Below are 22,586 nucleotides of genomic sequence, written 5' to 3' on the forward strand. Positions count from 1 at the left end.
ACTGAGGGAGAGAGAACAGAACACGCATCATGTTTATTTTTCTAATTATGCTAAAAGCACAACATTCTGTTTTTATTGGGAGTGGACAGAAAAAAACTAGAGACTTAAACGTTTAAAATGATGTATAAATCATATCTTTATGTCCAAAATCAGCAGAGTAATCTAAGTCTCTTTGCGGAGTGATTGAAAAATAAAGAGTTTGCGGCGCCCCCGCCGTGAACGACCCCAAAGAGTAATTGTTAAAGAATGGGACCTTAGTAGTTTATTACACATACAGATAAAGAGAAACAAACAAAAACAACTATACAACCCAAACCACAACTGTTTTTAAGCAGAGCCATCAAAGTGAGCTTACGTTTGGGAGACTTCAAAGACGTTGTTTTGGTCTCCGTTCAGGATGGTGTATGTAATGGGGTCTCTTTCACGGTCTGTTGCCTGCAGGTGACAGAAGACACATTCCTGTTACTAATTTATTTACATTCCACAAAAGTCAAAACGGAAAACCACTGTCAGCAAAAGTCATAACATATACCCACTTTCTCTCAATTTATGAAAAGCGTCACATTCTAGTATTCAATGTCTCGGTACGTCTACATTATAGGATTCCTGAAAACTTAATCTGGGTAACTCGGGTTACCAGAGGAAGTATGAGCAATGAGCAATGTGGAGATGATGTGTGGTGTGGAGAGGATAGGTTAGTCACCTGTAAGTTAAGCAGTGTGGCTCCACTCCTCATGGCTTCACTGATCTCCAGGCTGTATATGAGCTGAGGGAAACGAGGAGGACTCTGGTTGTTGGGTGGCAGAACCTCAATATAAACTGTGATGATGGAACTTCTGAAAAAACAACAGGCAGAACATTAGCTTGCATTTCGTTTGGTTTCTTTTACGAGTTCGCAGTAACATGTAATCAATAGAGTAATAAGATAAAGCATATTTAGCATGCTGTCCAGGGGGAGGGCTCAGAGCTCTTAATTTTCATGGGGCAACCAGTAAGTGATTCATGGAGGAAGACTAGACTAGCTTTGCAATTTGGATCAACAATTCAATAAACAAAACTAAAAATTCATTACATTCATTAGTTCATTTCTTATACACTCTCAAGAACACATTAGATAGAAGTGGAATAGATCTATAGACTATAAATACTGACTTTGAGTCTGCTTTAAGTTCTGCATAAAATAGCTTCAGGAGAATAGTTTCCTTTAAAAGGATCAGTTTCCATTCATTATAGCTGAACAAAAACAGCCAAGATTTCTTGTTTTGAAGAAAACATCATGAGAAAAATAAAATTCCCATCTTTTGTTATTAATCTTTAAGTGCCTTATTAAGGCTACCTTATCAGCTAAAAGCCCATATCTTAAAGGGATTGTTCACTCAAAAATGAAAATTCTGTCATTATTTACCCATCCTTATGCTGTTTTCTGTAAGAAAAAAAAATAAATAGTAGGAAAAACAAATAATATGGAAGTCAATGGGTACCGTCAACTGTGTGCTTACCATCATTCATCAAAATATATTATTTTGGCTGCATTTACACGGTCACAAAAAAGCTGATTTTGTGCTCACATCTAACAAAGATCGGATAGTGCTGCAGGTGTGTAAACACAAAAAAAACTTACAGAGATACAAATTTTTCCTATACGATCTGAGCCACTTCCAAATGTGGATTTTTATCGAAAACATATCCGATATCCAGACATCCGAACTGCATGTACACACATATCCTATTAAGCTTGATTATGACATCAGAGTTACACGACGGATTGCGCTGACTGTCATCATTTCGCACCTGAAGTAAGGAGGAGTTACACGTGGCTGCACCTGGCTGCAATGGCAGCGCAAAATAAAGAGCATTAAAGACAAGTATAAGGAAGTTAAGGAACACGACAACCGCAGTTTTCAGGACAGAACGACTTCCCCATTTTATGAGCAACTGGAATTAGTTTTGGGCGATAAACCTAGCTGCCGACTCCCCGAATTTTCGAAAGTTTTTCAGAGGAAGATGTGATGACAGAGAGACAGTATGGATGATGATGATGATGCCAAATGTAATCATTAACAATGGCCTTTACTTTAAATAAGTGATGATGATATTAACGTTAGATAGCTAACACTATACCCAGTTAAACTAGAACTCTGTCTGGGTGGGACATCGGAAATAAGGCGTATCTAAATGTGTAAACAGGCAGGAAAAAAATTGGATATGGTCAAAATATCGGATCTGTGCATTAAGATTTAAAGTGTAAATGCAGCCTTTGTGTTCAACAGAATAAAGAAACTCATACAGGAAATTATGACAGGATTTTCATTTTTAGATGAACTCTCCATTTAACACACACTAAGCACATCAGATGACAATGACAATAATATCCTACACCTTGAGTTTAGCCAAAACGTCACCTGGCTTTCTCATTGTTTTGTGATTCTGTGGTCAGACAGGATTACAGAGGCCAGTGGCTGCTATTGTATGAATTGGATAGGAGGGGAGGAAGAGCCAATTACAGTGAAAAGCCCTTAATTTCCCTTCTTCCATGTGTCAGATGGACAAAATCAGATGTTCTTGAGTATATTTCTAAAGCAGAATTGCTTACAGAATGTCAGTATTGATTTAAAATGTCAGTATTGAGCTTCCAGGGGTGGTCGTACCAGACTGTCTACTCTGTTGACTTCCATTCCATTCCATCTCCAAATTTACAGTCAAGACATTATGGAATATGTGTGTTGCAGAAAATCAGATTGGATTGTGGATAGTTTTTTGTTTGGAAATGTTCCAAAGCAGATTTGTAAAGCTGGATATGATAACAGATAACAGTCTGATTAAACTATAAAATATGGGGAAATGAAAATAACTATCTGGTTCCTACACGCTGAACTGCCATCTGTCCATTTCATATAATACACCTGCTGCCTCAAGCAAAAACCCTCAATTAAACGTCAAACTCAACTATAAAAAAAATATGTGTGCACCATTCCAACTCAATGTTACTAAAGCTACTCAAGCACAACACTCCCACTACTTTTACTCAAATGACACAAGCGTACCGCTCCATCTTAGCATTACTTAAGCAACATGAGTGCACCGCTCCATCTTTGCATTACTCAAGCAGCATGAGCTCATTGCTCGATCACAGCATAACTTAAGTAACATGAGTGCACTGCTCCATCTCAGCATTACTTAAGCAACATGAGCGCACCGCTTCATCTCAGCATTACTTAAGCAACATGAGCTCACCCCTCCATCACAGCATTACTTAAGCAACATGAGCGCACTGCTTCATCTCAGCATTACTTAAGCAACATGAGCTCACCCCTCCATCACAGCATTACTTAAGCAACATGAGCGCACTGCTTCATCTCAGCATTACTTAAGCAACATGAGCTCATTGCTCCATCACAGCATTACTTAAGCAACATGAGTGCACCGCTCCATCTTTGCATTACTCAAGCCGCATGAGCTCACCCCTCCATCACAGCATTACTTAAGTAACATGAGTGGACCGCTCCATCTCAGCATTACTTAAGCAACATGAGCTCACCCCTCCATCACAGCATTACTTAAGCAACATGAGCTCACCCCTCCATCACAGCATTACTTAAGCAACATGAGCTCACCCCTCCATCACAGCATTACTTAAGCAACATGAGCGCACTGCTTCATCTTTGCATTACTCAAGCGGCATGAGCTCATTGCTCGATCACAGCATAACTTAAGTAACATGAGTGCACTGCTCCATCTCAGCATTACTTAAGCAACATGAGCGCACCGCTTCATCTCAGCATTACTTAAGCAACATGAGCTCACCCCTCCATCACAGCATTACTTAAGCAACATGAGCGCACTGCTTCATCTCAGCATTACTTAAGCAACATGAGCTCATTGCTCCATCACAGCATTACTTAAGTAACATGAGTGGACCGCTCCATCTCAGCATTACTTAAGCAACATGAGCTCACCCCTCCATCACAGCATTACTTAAGTAACATGAGTGGACCGCTCCATCTCAGCATTACTTAAGCAACATGAGCTCACCCCTCCATCACAGCATTACTTAAGCAACATGAGCTCACCCCTCCATCACAGCATTACTTAAGCAACATGAGCGCACCGCTTCATCTCAGCATTACTTAAGCAACATGAGCTCACAGCTCCATCTCAGCATTACTTAAGCAACATGAGTGCACCGCTCCATCTTTGCATTACTCAAGCGGCATGAGCTCATTGCTCTATCACAGCATTACTTAAGCAACATGAGCGCACCGCTCCATCTCAGCATTACTTAAGCAACATGAGCTCACCCCTCCATCACAGCATTACTTAAGCAACATGAGCGCACCGCTTCATCTCAGCATTACTTAAGCAACATGAGCTCACAGCTCCATCTCAGCATTACTTAAGCAACATGAGTGCACCGCTCCATCTTTGCATTACTCAAGCGGCATGAGCTCATTGCTCTATCACAGCATTACTTAAGCAACATGAGCGCACCGCTCCATCTCAGCATTACTTAAGCAACATGAGCTCACCCCTCCATCACAGCATTACTTAAGCAACATGAGCGCACTTCTCCATTTCAGCATTACTTAAGCAACACGAACTCACCACTCCATCACTGCATTACTTAAGAAACATGAGCGCACCGCTCCATCTTAGCATTACTCACGGGGCATGAGCTCACCACTCCATCTCAGCATTACTTAAAGTGGCAATAAGTAGGATTTTAAGTGTTTTATTAATCAAAATCAATGTGTTTATTCATAAATATGTCCTCGTTGGTGTCAAATGACCTCTGCCAGTGATCTGACTTTTCTTTGTAAGCTTAGAATTTCTCCTCTTTACTTACATTGAACGGGTAAGTCCAAGGAGGCATCCATATCGTTCCGCCGTATTGATAAACTATAATAGCATAGAGGGACAAAAAGCCCTAGCCTACCAACGCGTTTCCACAACGCGTTTTCATTGAGAACACGTGAACCAGCTGCAACGGACAAGGAGATCAGCGATTACATAACGGCTACCGTAGTTGCAACACGCATTTGGAAAGGGGAGGAGCTAGTAAGCACTGTTCGTTTGAATGCAAAATACAATTCCACCACTAGATGGGGGTAGATCCTACTGATTGCCCCTTTAAGCAACATAAGTGCAGCGCTCCATCTCAAGTATTACTCAAGTGGCATGAGTTCACTGCTCTATCACAGCATTACTTAAGCAACATGAGCGCACCGCTCCATCTCAGCATTACTTAAGCAACATGAGCTCACCCCTCCATCACAGCATTACTTAAGCAACATGAGCGCACTGCTCCATTTCAGCATTACTTAAGCAACATGAGCTCACCACTCTATCACTGCATTACTTAAGAAACATGAGCGCACCGCTCCATCTTAGCATTACTCACGCGGCATGAGCTCACCACTCCATCTCAGCATTACTTAAAGGGGCAATAAGTAGGATTTTAAGTGTTTTATTAATCAAAATCAATGTGTTTACTTAATAAATATGTCCTCGTTGGTGTCAAATGACCTCTGCCAGTGATCTGACTTTTCTTTGTAAGCTTAGAATTTCTTCTCTTTACTTACATTGAACGGGTAAGTCCAAGGAGGCATCCATATCGTTCCGCCGTATTGATAAACTATAATAGCAGAGAGGGACAAAAAGCCCTAGCCTACCAACGCGTTTCCACAACGCGTTTTCATTGAGAACACGTGAACCAGCTGCAACGGACAAGGAGATCAGCGATTACATAACGGCTACCGTAGTTGCAACACGCATTTGGAAAGGGGAGGAGCTAGTAAGCACTGTTCGTTTGAATGCAAAATACAATTCCACCACTAGATGGGGGTAGATCCTACTGATTGCCCCTTTAAGCAACATAAGTGCAGCGCTCCATCTCAAGTATTACTCAAGTGGCATGAGTTCACTGCTCTATCACAGCATTACTTAAGCAACATGAGCGCACCGCTCCATCTCAGCATTACTTAAGCAACATGAGCTCACCCCTCCATCACAGCATTACTTAAGCAACATGAGCGCACTGCTCCATTTCAGCATTACTTAAGCAACATGAGCTCACCACTCTATCACTGCATAACTTAAGCTAACTGAGCGCATCTTTCCATTTCAGCATTACTTAAGCAGCATGAGCTGACTGCTCGATCTCAGCTTTACTTAAGCAATATGAGTGCACTGCTTCATCTCAAGTATTACTCCAGTGGCATGAGTTCACTGCTCCATCACAGCATTACTCAAGCTAACCACTCCATTTCAGTATTACTCAAGCAACATGAAGGCACTGCTTCATCTCAAGTATTAGTCAAGCGACACAAGTGTACCGCTCCATCTCATTATTACTCAAGCGACACAAGTGCACCTCTTTCATGAGCACATCGCTCTTAGTATTACACAAGCACATCGCTCCATTGTTAGAATAACTCAGGAGACTCGAACAACTCAAACACAAGTAAAGCACTTCATCTCTGCATTACTCAAGGGACATGAGCGCACCACTGCATCTTAAGTATTACTCAAGCGCCACGAGGACATCGCTCTTAGTATTACACAAGCGCACCACTCCATTTTAGTATTACTCAAGCATCCTGAGGGAAGTGCCGTTTTTTTTAGTATCACTCAAATGACACAAGTGCACCACTCCATCTCAGCATAACTCAAGGGACACGTGGGCACTGCTCCATCTTAGCATCACTCAAGCGACACGAGCGCTCAACTCCATTGTTAGCATAAGTCAAGAGACTGGAGCGCCCTGCTACATCTCAGTATTTCCTAAGCGCCACGAGCACAGAACTGGATTACAGCATTATTCAAGCGATTCGAGCGCACCGCTCCATCTCAGTATTACTCAAACGACACAAGTGCACCACTTCATCTCTGCATTACTCAAGGGACATGAGTGCACCACTGCATCTCAGTATTACTCAAGCACCACAAGCTCTAGCTCAGTGCTACTCAAACTACACAAGGGCACTGCTTGATCTCAGTATTACTCAAATGACACAAGAACACCAAACCAGCCTCAGCATTACTCAAGCGACACAAGCACATGGCTCCAAACTTTCCCTATTGGGTTTTATAGCAGTATGGGTTTGAACACAATAATACTGTGAGTATTAAATGGCATTATAATTATATATTTTTATTTCTTTAAGAACTGTGCAACAACAATATTGTAAAACAAGACACTCTCTGATCCATATCTGATTCTATTTCTGCTATATTGATTCTGTGGTCAGACAGGATTACAGAGGCCATTGGCTGCTATTGTATGAATTGGATAGGAGGGGAGGTAGAGCCAATTACAGTGAAAAGCCCTTAATTTCTGTTCTTCCATGTGTCAGATGGACAAAATCAGGGTATATTTCTAAAGCAAAATTGCTTACAAAATGTCAGTATTGATTTAAAACTCAATGGGTGGTCGTACTAGACTGTCTACTCTGTTGACATCCATTCGTACACATCAAACTTAAAAATATAATAGTTGACCTCGAATGTTCAAATTTACAGTAGGTGTGTAACCAAGAGAAGATTGTTATGTCATGGATTGTTGGCTAAATTCGATCAACACAAACATTACATTTGCAGGTTTGCCATTTTGTGAGAAAGTGAAGTAGGTTGAATTTGTAGTTTATTATTTATTTAAACGGATCTCCTAAATGTGATGTCAAAGCCTGTTTGTTGCTGGGAAAATAGTTTGCATGCTCAAAATGTAGTGCAGTGGATGATTAAAAAGGTTGCTCTCATTCAACTAACCTTCTCTGTGCCGGTGGGCCGCTGTCAGAGGCCCTGACAGTGAGGGCGTAAGAGCGGCCAACAGTCAGGTTGACACCAGGCACCACAGTGATCAGTCCTGTGCCGTCATTGATGGTGAAGTGTCCCTGATCTCCAGCCAGGATTCTGTAGCTTACCAGCCCATTGAGACCCTCATCATTATCTATAGCTGTCAGCTAAAAAAATAATGTGCGCAGTTATTTCAGATACAACCTACACAAGGTGCTTATTCAAGCTTACTACAGGTGAATCACACAAAACGGTCTAGACCAGTGGTTTTCAAACTGGGGGCCGCGAGATGGTGCCAGGGGGGACCCAGTTTTATGACATTTTATAAAATACATTCATTTATCATGAAATCTGTGTAATTAAACCTAAAAAATTATAAGCCAACTAACCAACAGCACTACTAGGTATAATTTTATATGTTTTGTTTAATTAAAATATTACATTTTAAAACTGTTTTTGTCATAAATTTTCTTTCGGGGGGCCGCGAAAAAATGCACTGTACACAAGGGGGGCCGCACGCTGAAAAAGTTTGGGAACCACTGGCCTAGACCACGTGCAGGTCATATTTCATTCCAATGTTAATATTTTTATTGTAATATTTTGAAATATTATCCATAAATATTTCTACATTTCTATTTTCAGTATTTAAATAAATTTTTTATTATGTACATTTTGCCCATAAATTCTTATAATCATAATGTGATTCAGCCTTATTTTTAAGTAAATTTAATTTAATTATCAAAACCGTTAAGTGTAACACATAGCAAGAATCTAATGAGAACTACGAATAATTTAAAGATTGCAAAAAAAAACAAACAAAGGTAAAACATCTAGGTAATACAAAATGCGTTTTTTGACATTATTCAAATGTGAAAATTCAGCTTATTTTTTCTGCAAACATATTTTCTTATTTCTGGGTATTTTGTGATCTGTCTGTGTTTCACCCGCTGATATTTTTTGTGTACTGATTTAACAAAATCCACGACATAATCTTTCGATGTGACATCTAGCAGAAGTGAAACTGTGATACGCACAGGTTGTTTGCAGTGTTGGGGAAGTTACTTTAAAAAAGTAGTGTTTGCTCGTTACTCGTTACTTTTTAAAAAAGTAATCCATTACTTTACTTAGTTACCGCCTTTGGAAAGTAACTTTTTACGTTACTCGTTACTTTTACGTTACTTTTGTGTTGCCTGTATTTTGAAAATATTTTGGAAACACACACAAACACACGAACACATACACACAATACCCTGTTACTCAGGCATTTGATCTTGACATTGATAAAATCTTGTCTTTTTTACATGTTTTAACACTGTACATTTAACTTAAAATATTTAATTGTGTACAAGAAAACAGCTCTTATTAATGAATTATTAGTAGCATGTTGTAGTGTCTCGGGAGATTGTGCTCATTGTTAAATAGCTTTGTGGCTATACTGCACTGGAGCGGAAGTTTAAAATATAAACCCAGAATTCAGCGAACGTCAAGAACAAGAAAAAAACTATAAGGCCAAGACGCGGGATTTAAATTACGTTACACGGACCATGTATAAATGTCAATGTTTCTGGACAGAAATACCAACTTTGTCTGGTATTCATAAGCTGCACATTGGAGTGCTGGCTGCTCCCCGCGGTGCTGAAGACGCGTGATGGCACATATACACAGATATCTACGTGCAATCTATTGGAAAGTGGAGGAGTCATTAGTTGGGTTAGTAAAATAACGAAATTACAGCTTTTAAATAGAAGAAACATTTTTTTTGTAAAGAGATATATTTTTTTAAGTTTAAAAGTGCAGAACTCTTCTCAAGGGGAAGAAAGCTATACTTTTCCCATTACGTGCAACCTATCGCAAAGCCCAGATGAGTTAGTTGGGTTAGTAAAATAATGAAATTATAGATTTAAGTACAAAATAGTATTTATATAAAGAGAAATGTTGAAATAAAAAGTGCAGAACTCTTCTTAAGTGGAAGTAATAAAGTAAAATAACGAATAATAATTATATAATAACGAATAATAGTTTCCAATAGGTTGCACGTAAATATCTGTGCTGCCACCAGTACTCCGTCCGAGCGCGTCTTCAGCACCGCGGCCAGCACTCCAATGCGCAGCTTATTAATACCAAACAAAGTGAACAAGTTGGTATTTCTGTGCAGAAACATTGAAATTTAAACATGGTCTGTGTAACATTATGTAAATTCCGCGTCTCTGTCTGATTGTTGTTTCTGTTTTCTTGTTCTTGACGTTCGCTGAATTCTGGGTTTATATTTTAAACTGCCGCTTCAGTGCAGTATAGCCACAGAGCTATTTCACAAGCACGATCTTCCGAGATACTATGCTAAGATACAATTAATACAAAACGAAATTCACTTCAAACGGAGTGGGTAGACATGATTTTGACCACTTTATTAAGTTTGTTTTCGTAGAAACCTTTCTCTAAAGTGAATTTCGTTTTGTATTAATTGTATCTTAATTTCAATAAATGTTTTATCAACCAATTGCTTGAATTTAATAAATAAGAAATAAATAAAAGAAAACGATTTAGTTTTATATTTATGTTTAAAAAAAATTATTTCATTTAAACATAAATATGAAGCTGAATCGTTTTCTTTAATTTATTTCTTATTTATTTAAATTAGGCAATTGGTTGATAAAACATTGATTAAAATTAAGATGCCTCCATCCCTCAAAAGTTAGCGTCAGCTGCTTCTTGCTTGCCATGATTTCTTTGCAGACTGATACGAGCCTCTGTCATGTGTGTGGACCTTGTGACTATTGTGCAAGCGCGCAGATGGCAGTGTCGCTGTCAAATCTAACCAAAAGTAACGTTGCGCTGAATTGGAAAATGAACTACGTTACGTTACCAAATTTTAAGTAGTAACGCGTTACACTACTTTTGTCTCAAAAAAGTAGTTACGTTACTGTAACGCGTTACTTTGTAACGCGTTACACACAACACTGGTTGTTTGTTTACTTGGTTTTCAAACAGATCTGTTAAACACACAAGTCTGTATTGGTAAAGACAAAAGTTAAACACAAATCTAAGCATGTATTTCAGCTATAAGCTCCTCATAAATGAAGGGAGGGCAGCTATTAATTAAAGTGAGTGTATTTATGGTATGTATCGATTACCTGTAAGACTGCGTCCCCCGGCTGTATGTTCGTGTAAACATTTACACTGTATGAGACATTGGGAAAAGTGGGTGTGTTGTCATTGGCATCAATCACAGTGATGTTAATGGTGGCTGGAGAGCTTTCCTGAACGCCATCTGACGCGGTCATCTACCAATGAAGAAGAGAAATCATTTTAATATCAGATCATGATTTTGCTCATAATAGGAACTGATTGTATGAATAATCACATTTACAGATTATTTTGATAAATAATTGGGCTGTCAATAAGAATGATAATAATATGAATAATAAATTGCGCCTGTACAAAAATATACAATTGCTTATTTTCCCCAACTTTCTGTAAAATTCAGTAAAAAACAGTGCATGTGCATCTTAACATGGCCCTAAAGACATTTAAGCTAATGACAACTGTGTTTATCAGCTACAAACACAGAATAAATGAGATGTCTGATATTCCATTACCCTGGTAAACGAAGTTCATCTCGTATCAGAGCAGATAATGGCATCTTTAAGCGTTTATCTGTATGTGATGCGACGCAGTAACATCGCCAGTGGGACCTGAGCATCACCAATCTCTACGACAAGACCAACTGTTTTCACTTTCTGAATGAATCAGGGCTCGTCAGGCGTGCAGTGAATATTTTGTGTCCCATGAGCCACTCGACGCATGCCTGCCTGAGAATCAGCATTCATTCACAGACCAGACAGTTTGGGCCCTTTGCAATAAAATCACACACAGCCTTATATAGAAGTGGGAAAAACTGCTTTTGAGCAAATAAAAACATGATGACAAATGTGTAGCGATAGAGTTGTGGAAAAATGTTTTCTGGTTTGCCGTGAGCAGGCAGACAGGGCTGATAAACTCCTCGCAGAAAATAAACCAATAAATATGTCTGATTCTGTGCTCTGATCCATTCATGTTGAGGTGATAGGAGAGATGCAGTATGTGAAACTCTATCAGTGAGTTTATCTTGGATAGTATCAGGTAGCCATTGTGTAACAGTTCATCTAAATTGACATATTGTTAATATATTTGCAGTTAAACAGAACAGAACCTAAAGTCCCACAAGGCTAGAGCATTTTTAGAGAGTGGTCATATATAGTATTAAAGGACTCAATGTTTTTTATATAGTGCTGGGTTGGTTTAACTCAGGGCTGGGTCAATATTGTCCATGACACACTGTTGGGTTAAAATGACCCAATGCTAGGGTTTTTAAGCTAATTTCTGGGTTGTTTAAACCCACGGTTGAGTAACAACAACCCATCATTTGGGGCATTTTAACCCAGCAGTGTGTACTGTGCAATATTGACCAAGGCCTGGGTTTAAACCAGTGGGGGCTGGCCAATAGAGAGCGCTAGGGCGCCACCCTCCCTGCCTCACACACAAAATAATAAAATTATCATTATTGTGTAAATTATATAAATGTATATGACGTGACAAGAATCGTCTGGGGAAAATATTTGCTTTTCCCATATGTTCCTTCTGCCTGTCTGCACATCTCAAGTTCAGATGTGGGGCAATCTAGAAATTGCCCATAGAAGGCGGGTCTTTGTAGAAGTTTAGCAATTTGCTGATTCAAGAAATAAAAACATATGTTTTGACATCAAATTTAGCCATTCAGCCTCCTCAAATCTGATCAGAGATGGGCAATTTCTCTGTTGTCCCAAACTGCTAATTCAGAACTGAGAGATAGGAGCGCAATTTTCACTACATGATGTGGACTTATTCCAGGCAATCACCAATGTCCGTTTGGGAATGTAACTTTGGTAGAAAACTGAAGGTAAGAGCTGGGTCCAGATCAACCTGACCATTACCTATGCTTATGGTTCTTCTCTCCCATTCTTCTTTAACAAGGGGTTGTGTACACGTGGATCCCTAAATTGTTTACTACGACCATCATTTTCCTAGAAAGAAAACCTTAAACCTATTTTTGCTTCAGAAACCATAGCACAAACATGATATTTGTAGTAAAACTGTGGTTATGCAAATGGTAATCAATTTGCCTAAAAGCATGTTACACTTTTACTATAAAAAAACATAATTGTAGCGCTTGCGGCGCAACGTCCTGTGCATGCCATCTGATGAGACAATTTTGGCTATTTCCTCCCACGCCTGTTTAACCGACGCTGATTTGGGCGGATTTCTCCCATCCCCATACAAAACAACTTTTCTGTCTTTGACTGCTCTTACAAGAACGTCGGTCTCCTCGGCTGTAAACCACTCCTGGCGTGCGCCTGGTAAATCCGTCATAATAATAGCAACCCGCCATGGAACTTGCGCACTTGCGTTTAAAAGGAATGTTGGATGACGTTCTGATTGGTTTATTTGATGTTACGCCCAAACCACACCTATGAATAATGAACCTACTTCAGACCAACCCCTTATTGATTTGCGCCTGGCGCAAGAGTTATTTCTCCCGCCAGGAAAATAGCAACAGCGCCCAAGATCCGCCCACAAAGTCACTTGCGCTTTGCACTTCGCACTTGCATTTCAGATTGTTAAAATAGGGACCTAAGTGTCTAGCAAAAATATGTTCAGTTATCTGAAATGTAAAACTCAGTTTGTTGCGCCCCCAAAACAATTTAGCACCAGCCGTCACTGGTTAAAACAACCCAGCACTTTTTAGAGTGTAGTTTCTATCACAGTGTTTCCGCATGTTGATGTTTTCAAGACAGATTAAAAGCAGAGGAGCACAAACACAAGAATATAAACAGAGCCCCCATATGTTGATGTTGGTTCTTTGAACCAAAACAGGACCTTAAAGTCAATAACTGATCTCTGCACAACACAAATATTACTTGACTGCAAAGCTTTTGCAGAAAAGTAAAGATAATACTCTATCCAATGACTTTGATATGTCTATTATTTGTTATTATTTACAATTAATTGTATTTATTTACAACATGCATCCAAATTCATTGTGTCCCAAAATAAATGGGCAGTGCCAAAGAATGCATTAATCATGCATTATCATTTAAATTGTTCTCTGATATCTACATAGAAGGTATGTGGCTTTATTAAATGCAAAAATTATCCAGAGATGGTTTTACGTGACCATTTACAACCTAGGATTCCTGAGAATGAAATGGTCTATTATTACCTGATTTATAAAGGTCATGAATAATAATATTGAGCTCTGCTCTGATTGGCTGCTTCTCAGAGCAGCTCATTCAGTAGCTCTGTGTGTGTGTAAACAGACCTTATGTTTGAGGCGGTATCAGATGAAGATACAGATTTTGAGGAACAATCAATTGTTTAGAGATCGGTAATAGACGTTTCTGAGTGGTAAGTTTTTTTTTTTTTATTATGGACCTGGAAACCATAACTGTAAAGTCAATAGTAAAACTTTAGCCTAAACGCTAGCATATAGCATTAACTAGCATAAAACATTAAACTCAGTCAGCAGTCACAACTTTGTTTTTAGCACTGTTACAACATTATACTTAATTTAATGTGTAATTTAATGTTGTGGGCGTACATCTCAACTGTAACATCACATTTGGTGTTATGTTGAGATTGGTCTGTTTTCCAGTGGCCTTTTGCATGCACAAGGTTTACATAAGAAGCAGGAAACATTTTCCTTTGAGGCTCATGATAAGTTAATCTGTGTATTAGACCTCCGTCAATGCCCCGCTCTCTCATGCAAAGACCAATGTCAATTAACCACAATGTTTTGCACCTAAATGTCTAAAATCATTTATCATACAGGAAGTCAAAGCTTCATAAATAAGGAAATAAAATACAATTCACAAATGCAAGAACAGAGCTTACATTAAAGATTTGGAGATTTTTTTTACTGTCAGACACAAAAGTTTAAAAGCCTGTAGTATTTGTGACGTCTCCAAAGGGCAAACACCGAGCTTTCATTTGATCTGAAGCATTCCAAAGGTGAATAAATCAAAGTGATATTGAAAATTGCTGTTGCAGAATTGTTGCATTGTGAGGTGATATCAATACTGCAGTCATTACTTTATGTCAGAAAGACAGCATGAGACCAGAGTGCATCACATGTGCAAAGTTTGCCACGTCAACACAGACACAAGAAGTGTTCAGATATCTTAGTTAGCTCCAGGGTGCCGCTATAAGATTGAGTCCTTCATACACAAATCAGCTCAAACATAAACTCAAGAATGTTTATCCCCAAGTCTGGGTGAGCTGCTTGATTGCAAGACATTTTCACTGAAGTTGTTAATCTTTACAACATTAGGAAAATTACAAATTATAATTTTCTATGAGCATGCTACAGTACACAAGTCCTAGTCCAGGCTCTTGGACTATTTCAATGTGTTACTGCCCATACTCCCAGCCTGCACAACCAAACCCCTACAAATGATCCAGAATGCTGTGGCAAGAGTGGTCTTCAATGAGCCAAAGAAGGTACACATCACTCTTCTCTTTGTCAGGTTATGCCTATAGGAACTCCCATGAAATTCAAAGCTCTGCTCCTAGCCTTAAAAACCACCACTGAGTCAGCACCTCCTTACCTTCAATTGCTTATACAGACTTATGTGTCCTCTAGATCCCTGCGCTCTGCCAACGAGCGATGGCTTGTGGTGCCATCTCAAAAAGGAAAAAATCACTGCCTTCAGTGTACCTTCTCTGGATCTGTTCCACATCTGTGAAATGATCTGCTGATTCTGTAGCCGTCTTCAAGAATCGGCTGAAAACCCAACATTTATCTTTTCTGTCTTTTGTAAGTCGCTTTGGATAAAAGAGTCTGCTAAACGACTAAATGTAGATGTAATCTGTTCATATGCTCTGTTGAAGAGGAGAAATCTAAGAAGGTACTACAGTAAAGGATACGACATGTAACAGACCGCAACATGAACGACAATGTGATGATGTCATATTCTTAAAGGGACACTTCACCATTTGCATTAAGCTTTGTATAGTTAGAACCCCAGTCATGTTTTTGAATGGTCATGCAACATTTCCTCAGTTGCCGCTGAGACAGGAGAAATAAAGATTTCAGTGTTGCACTTCCTTCTTTCAATGATGTGAAAATCATCATTTTGCATCATTGAAAGAAGGAAGTGCAATATCTTTGTTGAGGGAGTGAGACTACAAACACCCCGTTTCTCGGTCAAATAGGCACCAAATTCTAAATGTATTTTACATTTCAACTACAAATATGACACACTTTCAATAAAGATTAATGTTTCTATGGGTGAAATGCTCCTTTAAAGGATTATTTTAAGGAAATATTCTTAATGTCTACAATATAAACCTAAACTTTTATATGAAAAGGCAAAACATTTTAAAAATACTTAAATTGGTAACACCTAAAAAAGCTTTTTCAACATTTTTTTACTTAAAGTAAAAATGTAAGTTGAAAAAAATCTAACATTTTAAATAAATTAGGTTAATCCAACTTTCATTTTTTACAGTGTAGCTGATGTAAGTGCTGGGCAAACTATCAACACTACCTACTTATAGGTCTATTGTGTAACTTTTAGAAAGGTCACTTGACAGAAATGCAATATAATCTACATTGCTATATTATCAGTGATGTATAAAAATCCCTACAAAATAAACTGTATTGTTTTTATTACTTTAGAATGAGCTATTTTTATCTACATACACCGCGCGTCTCCTTACATGGATGCCGCCGTCAGGTTTCTACAGTAGCCCTAAATGGACAAACTGCTCTACAGAGCACATTTCGTCCTACATTGTCTCAGACAACGACTTGTTTGTTTGTCCACTTTGTCCAACATGCAGTGATTTAATGTGACAAAACACTACATCCAAAAGTTTGTATTGCATTCATTATAAAAAAAAAAACAGTTTTGCTGTTATGTATGTAATGTTCATTGCAAGAACATGAAGGAATACAACTGAGATTTCACAATGAGCAGTTTGTTATTATTATCCGACAATAATAACTGTGAGAAAGTCGAGTCACCTGTACATTTTCTACTTCGTTATTATTAAAAGTAATAAATGACAGTAATAAACTAATAGTAAATATAAGCTAAATGACATTTAATGACATTCGAATATTAAAATAATCAGTTTATGGGTTTAATGCTGTCTCTCTCAGTTGTGTTCTTGCCAGATAAACTAACCTACAGCTGTAATTGCAGAAAATCTGTTTTTATTATCTATTTTATAAAATGTTGCCCCCTTAAATAGCTTCAACGTAATTAGCAACTTTTGTTAGGAATGTATGGTGCAACTACTGTACTTTCCCAGAGGGAGAGATTAATGAGTGGCTTGTAGCTTGAAACACTGCAGTACATTGCTATTCAGAGACAAACCACCATCACACGCACATAAACAAACACCACCTGTACATATTCACAAGCAAAAGAGAGTCATAAATCATTCGTTTAAGCCGGTCTAAATTCCTTAGCCGTGTTTTATGCAGCACACGTTTTTAAAAATAACCCCCCCGAGTGAAAAACCCGAGCAGTGTGGAGAAGAGAGTTTAGACAAAGTCCTTGACATGAAGGTTTGAAGCTCCGCTGACAGAGATGAAGTTAAGCAGGTTTGCCAAAGGAAGATGGCACAGAGCCCTTACCGTCAAGCCATACGTCTGCTGTTCTTCACGGTCCACAGGCCTCAGTAGTGTCAGGTAGCGTGCGATCCCACTGGGCGTCACTGCGAAGATGCTGTTGTAGTTGTCCAGAGAGATACGCAGCATGGGATCCTTTGACTGCAGTGGAAATAAATCAACGTGTCAAGACATCAGAACATGCACAATTCAGGCAACACCCTTATGCTAATTCAACTGGAGTAAAACCATTCAGAGCTTAATTCACTAAAAATAAGTTGTTCCACTTTCATGAGTGAGTGTAAACACCTAGATGTTGTTCACTAATCCTGAGAAGTTAGGTTTACTGTCCATGTTATTACATTTAGCTCAAACATATGCTGCTTTTATGCAAATCATGAGGCTTCTTTTAAGATTGAGCAGAGCAGCTGCTATTTGAATGGCGCAATTAATGCTTCACAATTAAAAGCAGGAGGGGTGTTTTTTCCAGAAACAATTTTGTTATGTTGATTTAAAAATCTTTTCACATGCTAATTACAGTACAATAATTAAGTCAAACGGTCTAATTAAATTCATTTGTGACCCTTGCTGGCAAAATGAGTCAGAATAAGCACATTTTCAAAAATTTGTTATTTATAATTTGACATTCTCTATTAAAAAAAAAAAAAAACGATGCATGATTTGTTGGAATCTGATGAAAAATTGTTGGTTGATAGAGTCAGCAAAGTAAATTTTGAGAAAAATCAAGTTAAAGATTTTTGAAGGTTCAAAAGCAAATTCATAGCATCCATACCGTAAAATCACTGGTAAAACGAATAGATTTGGGACACACAAAGTCAAAAACAAATTCTATACATGTTAAACTTGTCCTTTGTTTTATGGTTTGATTGACATTGAGACAGATACAGTAGCTTTAAGATCTATTGTAATGCAAGGATCAAATATAATATATTAACTCTTTCGCCGCCATTGACGAGATATCTCGTCAATTAAGAGAAAACGCTTCCCCGCCAATGACGAGATTTTCTGTCTTTCCGCAATGCCGCTATTATCCACCAGGTGGCGCAATTCCGCAACTTATACAACCCGGAAGTAGCGCCTCGCGTGAAAGAAAAAGAACTCCGTGTATGTTTTAAAGATTGCTGTTCTGAGGATCGCTCTGCATCTGATCTCTATCAAAAGTCCTTGGCAAAAATTTAATTATCTCAGCTTTTTGCTCAAAATTGGGTGTTTTTAAAGAAACCTACCCATGTTTGAGAGGTGATTACTAACTAATGAAAGTAGGAAACAGTTTTTTTTTGTTTGAAAGCAGAGGGTCTGTTCTTTCATCTGATATATTGTTTGTTTATATATTTATAAACATTTTCTGGAAAGCATTAAACTTTTGTGAAAATCATGAAAAATGCTGGCGCTGGCTGGCAAATTTTTTAAAAACGTTGGCGGGGAAAGAGTTAAACATCAGACATTTATCCCAACAGTTAACCTAACATTCACTCAAGACATAACAGATTATATCTGCACAAATTCTGTAATTCTGTGTAGATATCTATATATATTAAGGTGTGCATGTTTCAGATATGTCAGTCAGCATGAGAAAGATCGTTATAATGTCTTATTTCTCTTATTAACGCTTTTAACATTAAACAAGTTCTGCACTTTATTTTGTAATTCTGCATGTATGTTAAGCATTAAGGACAACAAACCTCTCAAAAAACATACATATAAAGATCATTTTAGATGTTTAAAGATTATTTAGATCATTGGGATAGCTAGACGAGGGCTTAATGTAATTATTTTTATAAAAACCGCAATTTCGACCAAAATTGACATTTAGGGGCGGTGTCACAGACAGGGATTAGACTAGTCATAGACTAAAATGAATGTTAGAGCTGTCCAAACTGAAAACAACTTGCAATGACATATCTTAAATACACAAGTGCCCTTTGTTTTGCTTCAAAATGCACACAAATAATGTTTTTAGTAAGGCATTAAACTAATTAAACTAAGGCCTAATACTGGGTTAAGCTAACCCCTGTCTGGGAAACCGCCCCTTATACTTTCTTTCACCTGTAGCTCAAAATTACACTGTGCGCATACCGACTCATTTTGTCAGCAAGGGTCACATATATCCTCTGTGGAAGGCAAAATACCATTTAATCTTCATCCAATCATTGCATTCTGTCCAAATGCACTGATAGGAAGTCTTACTTGTCTGTCAAATTAGGCATTTGCATAATTCTGCACAAACAAATAATCTACGAAGGCACACAGTGAAGTCTGCTTCTGAATGGCTCCTGCAGTACCTTAGACACATGCCAACCGTCTGCACAATGCTGGATGAAGCTAAACATCATCACCAACTATAGTTTCAAAAGCACTAAGGGAGATTTGGCTTCACTTCAATAAAGCAGACGAAAATGCAAGATTGCATTTGTGAGATTGGCTGGCAGTTTTTTAAAGCATGCTACTGAGCTCATCCACAATAGGAGATAAACTTTCTGGCCAGCACGTAACTTAGTTTAAGTTCACTCGCATTCTGTGCAGATAGATGCACGCTGTCATTTAATATTTATATCATGTACTGTATCTAGTCTATCTGATTTATATAATGCAAAATGTGTCATATAGAAAGCACTTTAGAGGTTTCTATTTAAACATCCGCAGTAAAAAAGCAAAGATATCATTAGAAACTGCTATGAAGATAAATGTCTGGATCATGAGACTTCATGTGTTTTGGAGAAAGTGTGGCTTTGGTGAGCACTCTGAAAGAAGGGTGGGATCTTATGCTTTCAAACCTAGCTTGCTATTTCTAGAGATAATGACAGAGCAAGAGATAAAGTCTATTCAGGTGCTTGAGTCTAGGGATGTGCAGCGGAGCCAATATCTGTATTATCTGTATATGTATAGTCATGATTTACGAGGAACGGGACTCAAGTGCAGGTAATAGTTGAACTCAACAACAGGGTTTATTGAACACAAAGTAAACAAAAGCCCACGAGGGGGAAATTACATAACAGACAGAAGACAAATCACTGACTATTGGTGCTTTTCCATTGCATAATACCCCATGGTTTGAGTTGGGTCAGCTTACTTTTGGGGGCTTTTCCACTAGGTGCAGTATGTAGTACCCGATACTTTTTTTAGTAGCCTACCACCTCGGTCGGGCCTCCAAGCAACCCGAGGTGATACCAAAACGTGACGTGAAAAAACTGTAAATCAATGATTGGTCTGAGAGAATCGTTACTACCAGAGTCATTGCTATAATGTAAAAGATTAGCTTTACCTTTATGCTCGCTTGTGCTGTTTAGAGTAAACCTGTTGTCATCTGTGCTTTGTTGTAAGTTCCCAAACTCCCTTTTAGCGATAAAAAACACCCACAGGTTGAGAATCAGGAACACCATACCACTTTTTCCAGACTTGCAGTTTGTGCCAGCACATTTGCGACGCACACATCAGCATATATGCTTAAATGCAGCATAATTAAGGCTCAGCAGAGCGCGTCGACTGACGCCACAGGTGTTCATACAGAAACTGACATGTAAGATAGAGGAAGTAATAAATGCGATGTACAAACAAACATCTATTTACGGTGGTCAATTTAAATTTGTGGCGGACTGAAAAATAAATGAATGTATGGGAATGTACAACAACGCTCTCACTTGTATGATGTCACAGCAGTAGGCAGCGCAAATATACTAGTCAACATTTGAAGTGGATCAAAAACTTTCATCCAAGTTGTCCTAAGACATGAACGGATATTGGTTTTATTGGTTTTAAGGCAACTTTTAGGAAAGGTTTTGATCCACTTCAAATGTTGACTAGTGTATAACGACACGCCTATAATCCATCCCACTCCAAAGTGTTATTAAACTCAATGGACAAGCTAACCAAACCAAAGTGAGGTGAGCTGACCCAACCCAAACCAAACCAAACCATGGAGTACTATGCAATGGAAAAGCGCCAAGTCAAGACGAATTGGCTTGACTCTGATTCAAATGACAGAATTGTCAAATGCATCAACATACGAAACACACCTGACAAACCAAAACGATTCAGCAGAGAACAGAACACACTGGGGCCTTAAATAAGAAAACTTAACAAGATAACAAGGGAAGGTCAGGTGAGAGGAGTTAACTAATGATGAATAATTAACGCGGTCACAAGGGGGCGGAGGCAGAGACAAGAGACGGCAGCACGCAGCCCAAACAAAAAGTCATATGCTATCATACAAAACATTGATACTGCCACGATCCTGCACTATGAATTATTGTGACAGGTTGGCAGGATCATGACATATGATATATATCTACCTCTATCTCACATATATACAATAGTCAACATTTGAAGTGGATCAAACCCTTTCATAAAAGCTTTCGTAAAACCAGTACCCACTACCTGTTCTTGTCTTAGGACAACAATGATGAACTTTTTTGATCCACTTCTAATGTTGACTAGTGTTTATAAATATGCACTGTATAATTCAAAAAATTATCTACATGTATTAAATAAAATGCAATAAACATCAAGCGTTCAGAATAATTGATCGGACACACACTTGCTCAGTGCCACTTGAGAACAAGAAAATGTGTTATTGAGTGAAACGTGACACACCGTTTAGGGATGGGACGATTACCGGTTTCATGATTAACCATGATAAAATGTCCTGACGGTTAGTATTATCGTTTAAAATGTAATTATCATTACAACCGTGTTTGATTACCGTGATTTTGAAAACTCCCGGTAAATCATTTCAAGTCAGAATCCGCTTGACGCATGCGCGCGTGCAACATTGGTTTTTGCACGAGAAGGCGTGGCGGAAGGCAGTAACAGGTGCACTGTGTTTTGATGCGTTGCTTATGTGTGCATTTGATGTTCTTATTTAAGGTGCTGTTCATTAACCCTTTAGGCGCCAGAGGTTTTTTCCTAAAACGTTTAATTTTGACATGTTACTTTCAAAAGGCTATATCTTAAACGTGATAAGAGATAGAGACTTTATGTAAATTAGAGAAATATTAAGGATGACACACTTTATGGAGGGGAATAAAATGTCCCATTAAATTTGCATATTATGACGTCATATGTGGCAGCCATCTTGAATTTTCATGAAAAGTCACATGTTTGAATGATAAAATGCAGCACTTCTTTCCCCCCAAAATGTCCCTAA

At 38.4% G+C, this 22,586-nt stretch overlaps 1 protein-coding gene across 2 annotated transcripts in view; it reads right to left on the minus strand.

Moving 5' to 3' along the window:
- Positions 1–22,586, minus strand: part of pcdh15b (protocadherin-related 15b) — a 409,107-nt gene that overhangs the window by 239,330 nt on the left and 147,191 nt on the right. For both annotated transcript variants that reach the window (XM_073815853.1, XM_065242769.2), the window contains exons 13-17: positions 17,450–17,584; positions 10,923–11,072; positions 7,765–7,958; positions 704–836; positions 356–435 (exon numbers count right to left, since the gene is read on the minus strand). In XM_073815853.1, coding sequence (XP_073671954.1) covers positions 356–435; positions 704–836; positions 7,765–7,958; positions 10,923–11,072; positions 17,450–17,584 — 692 coding nt within the window. The remainder of the gene's footprint in view (positions 1–355; positions 436–703; positions 837–7,764; positions 7,959–10,922; positions 11,073–17,449; positions 17,585–22,586) is intronic.

Source organism: Paramisgurnus dabryanus, chromosome 1, assembly GCF_030506205.2.
Source record: "Paramisgurnus dabryanus chromosome 1, PD_genome_1.1, whole genome shotgun sequence".
Lineage (NCBI taxonomy): Eukaryota > Metazoa > Chordata > Actinopteri > Cypriniformes > Cobitidae > Paramisgurnus > Paramisgurnus dabryanus.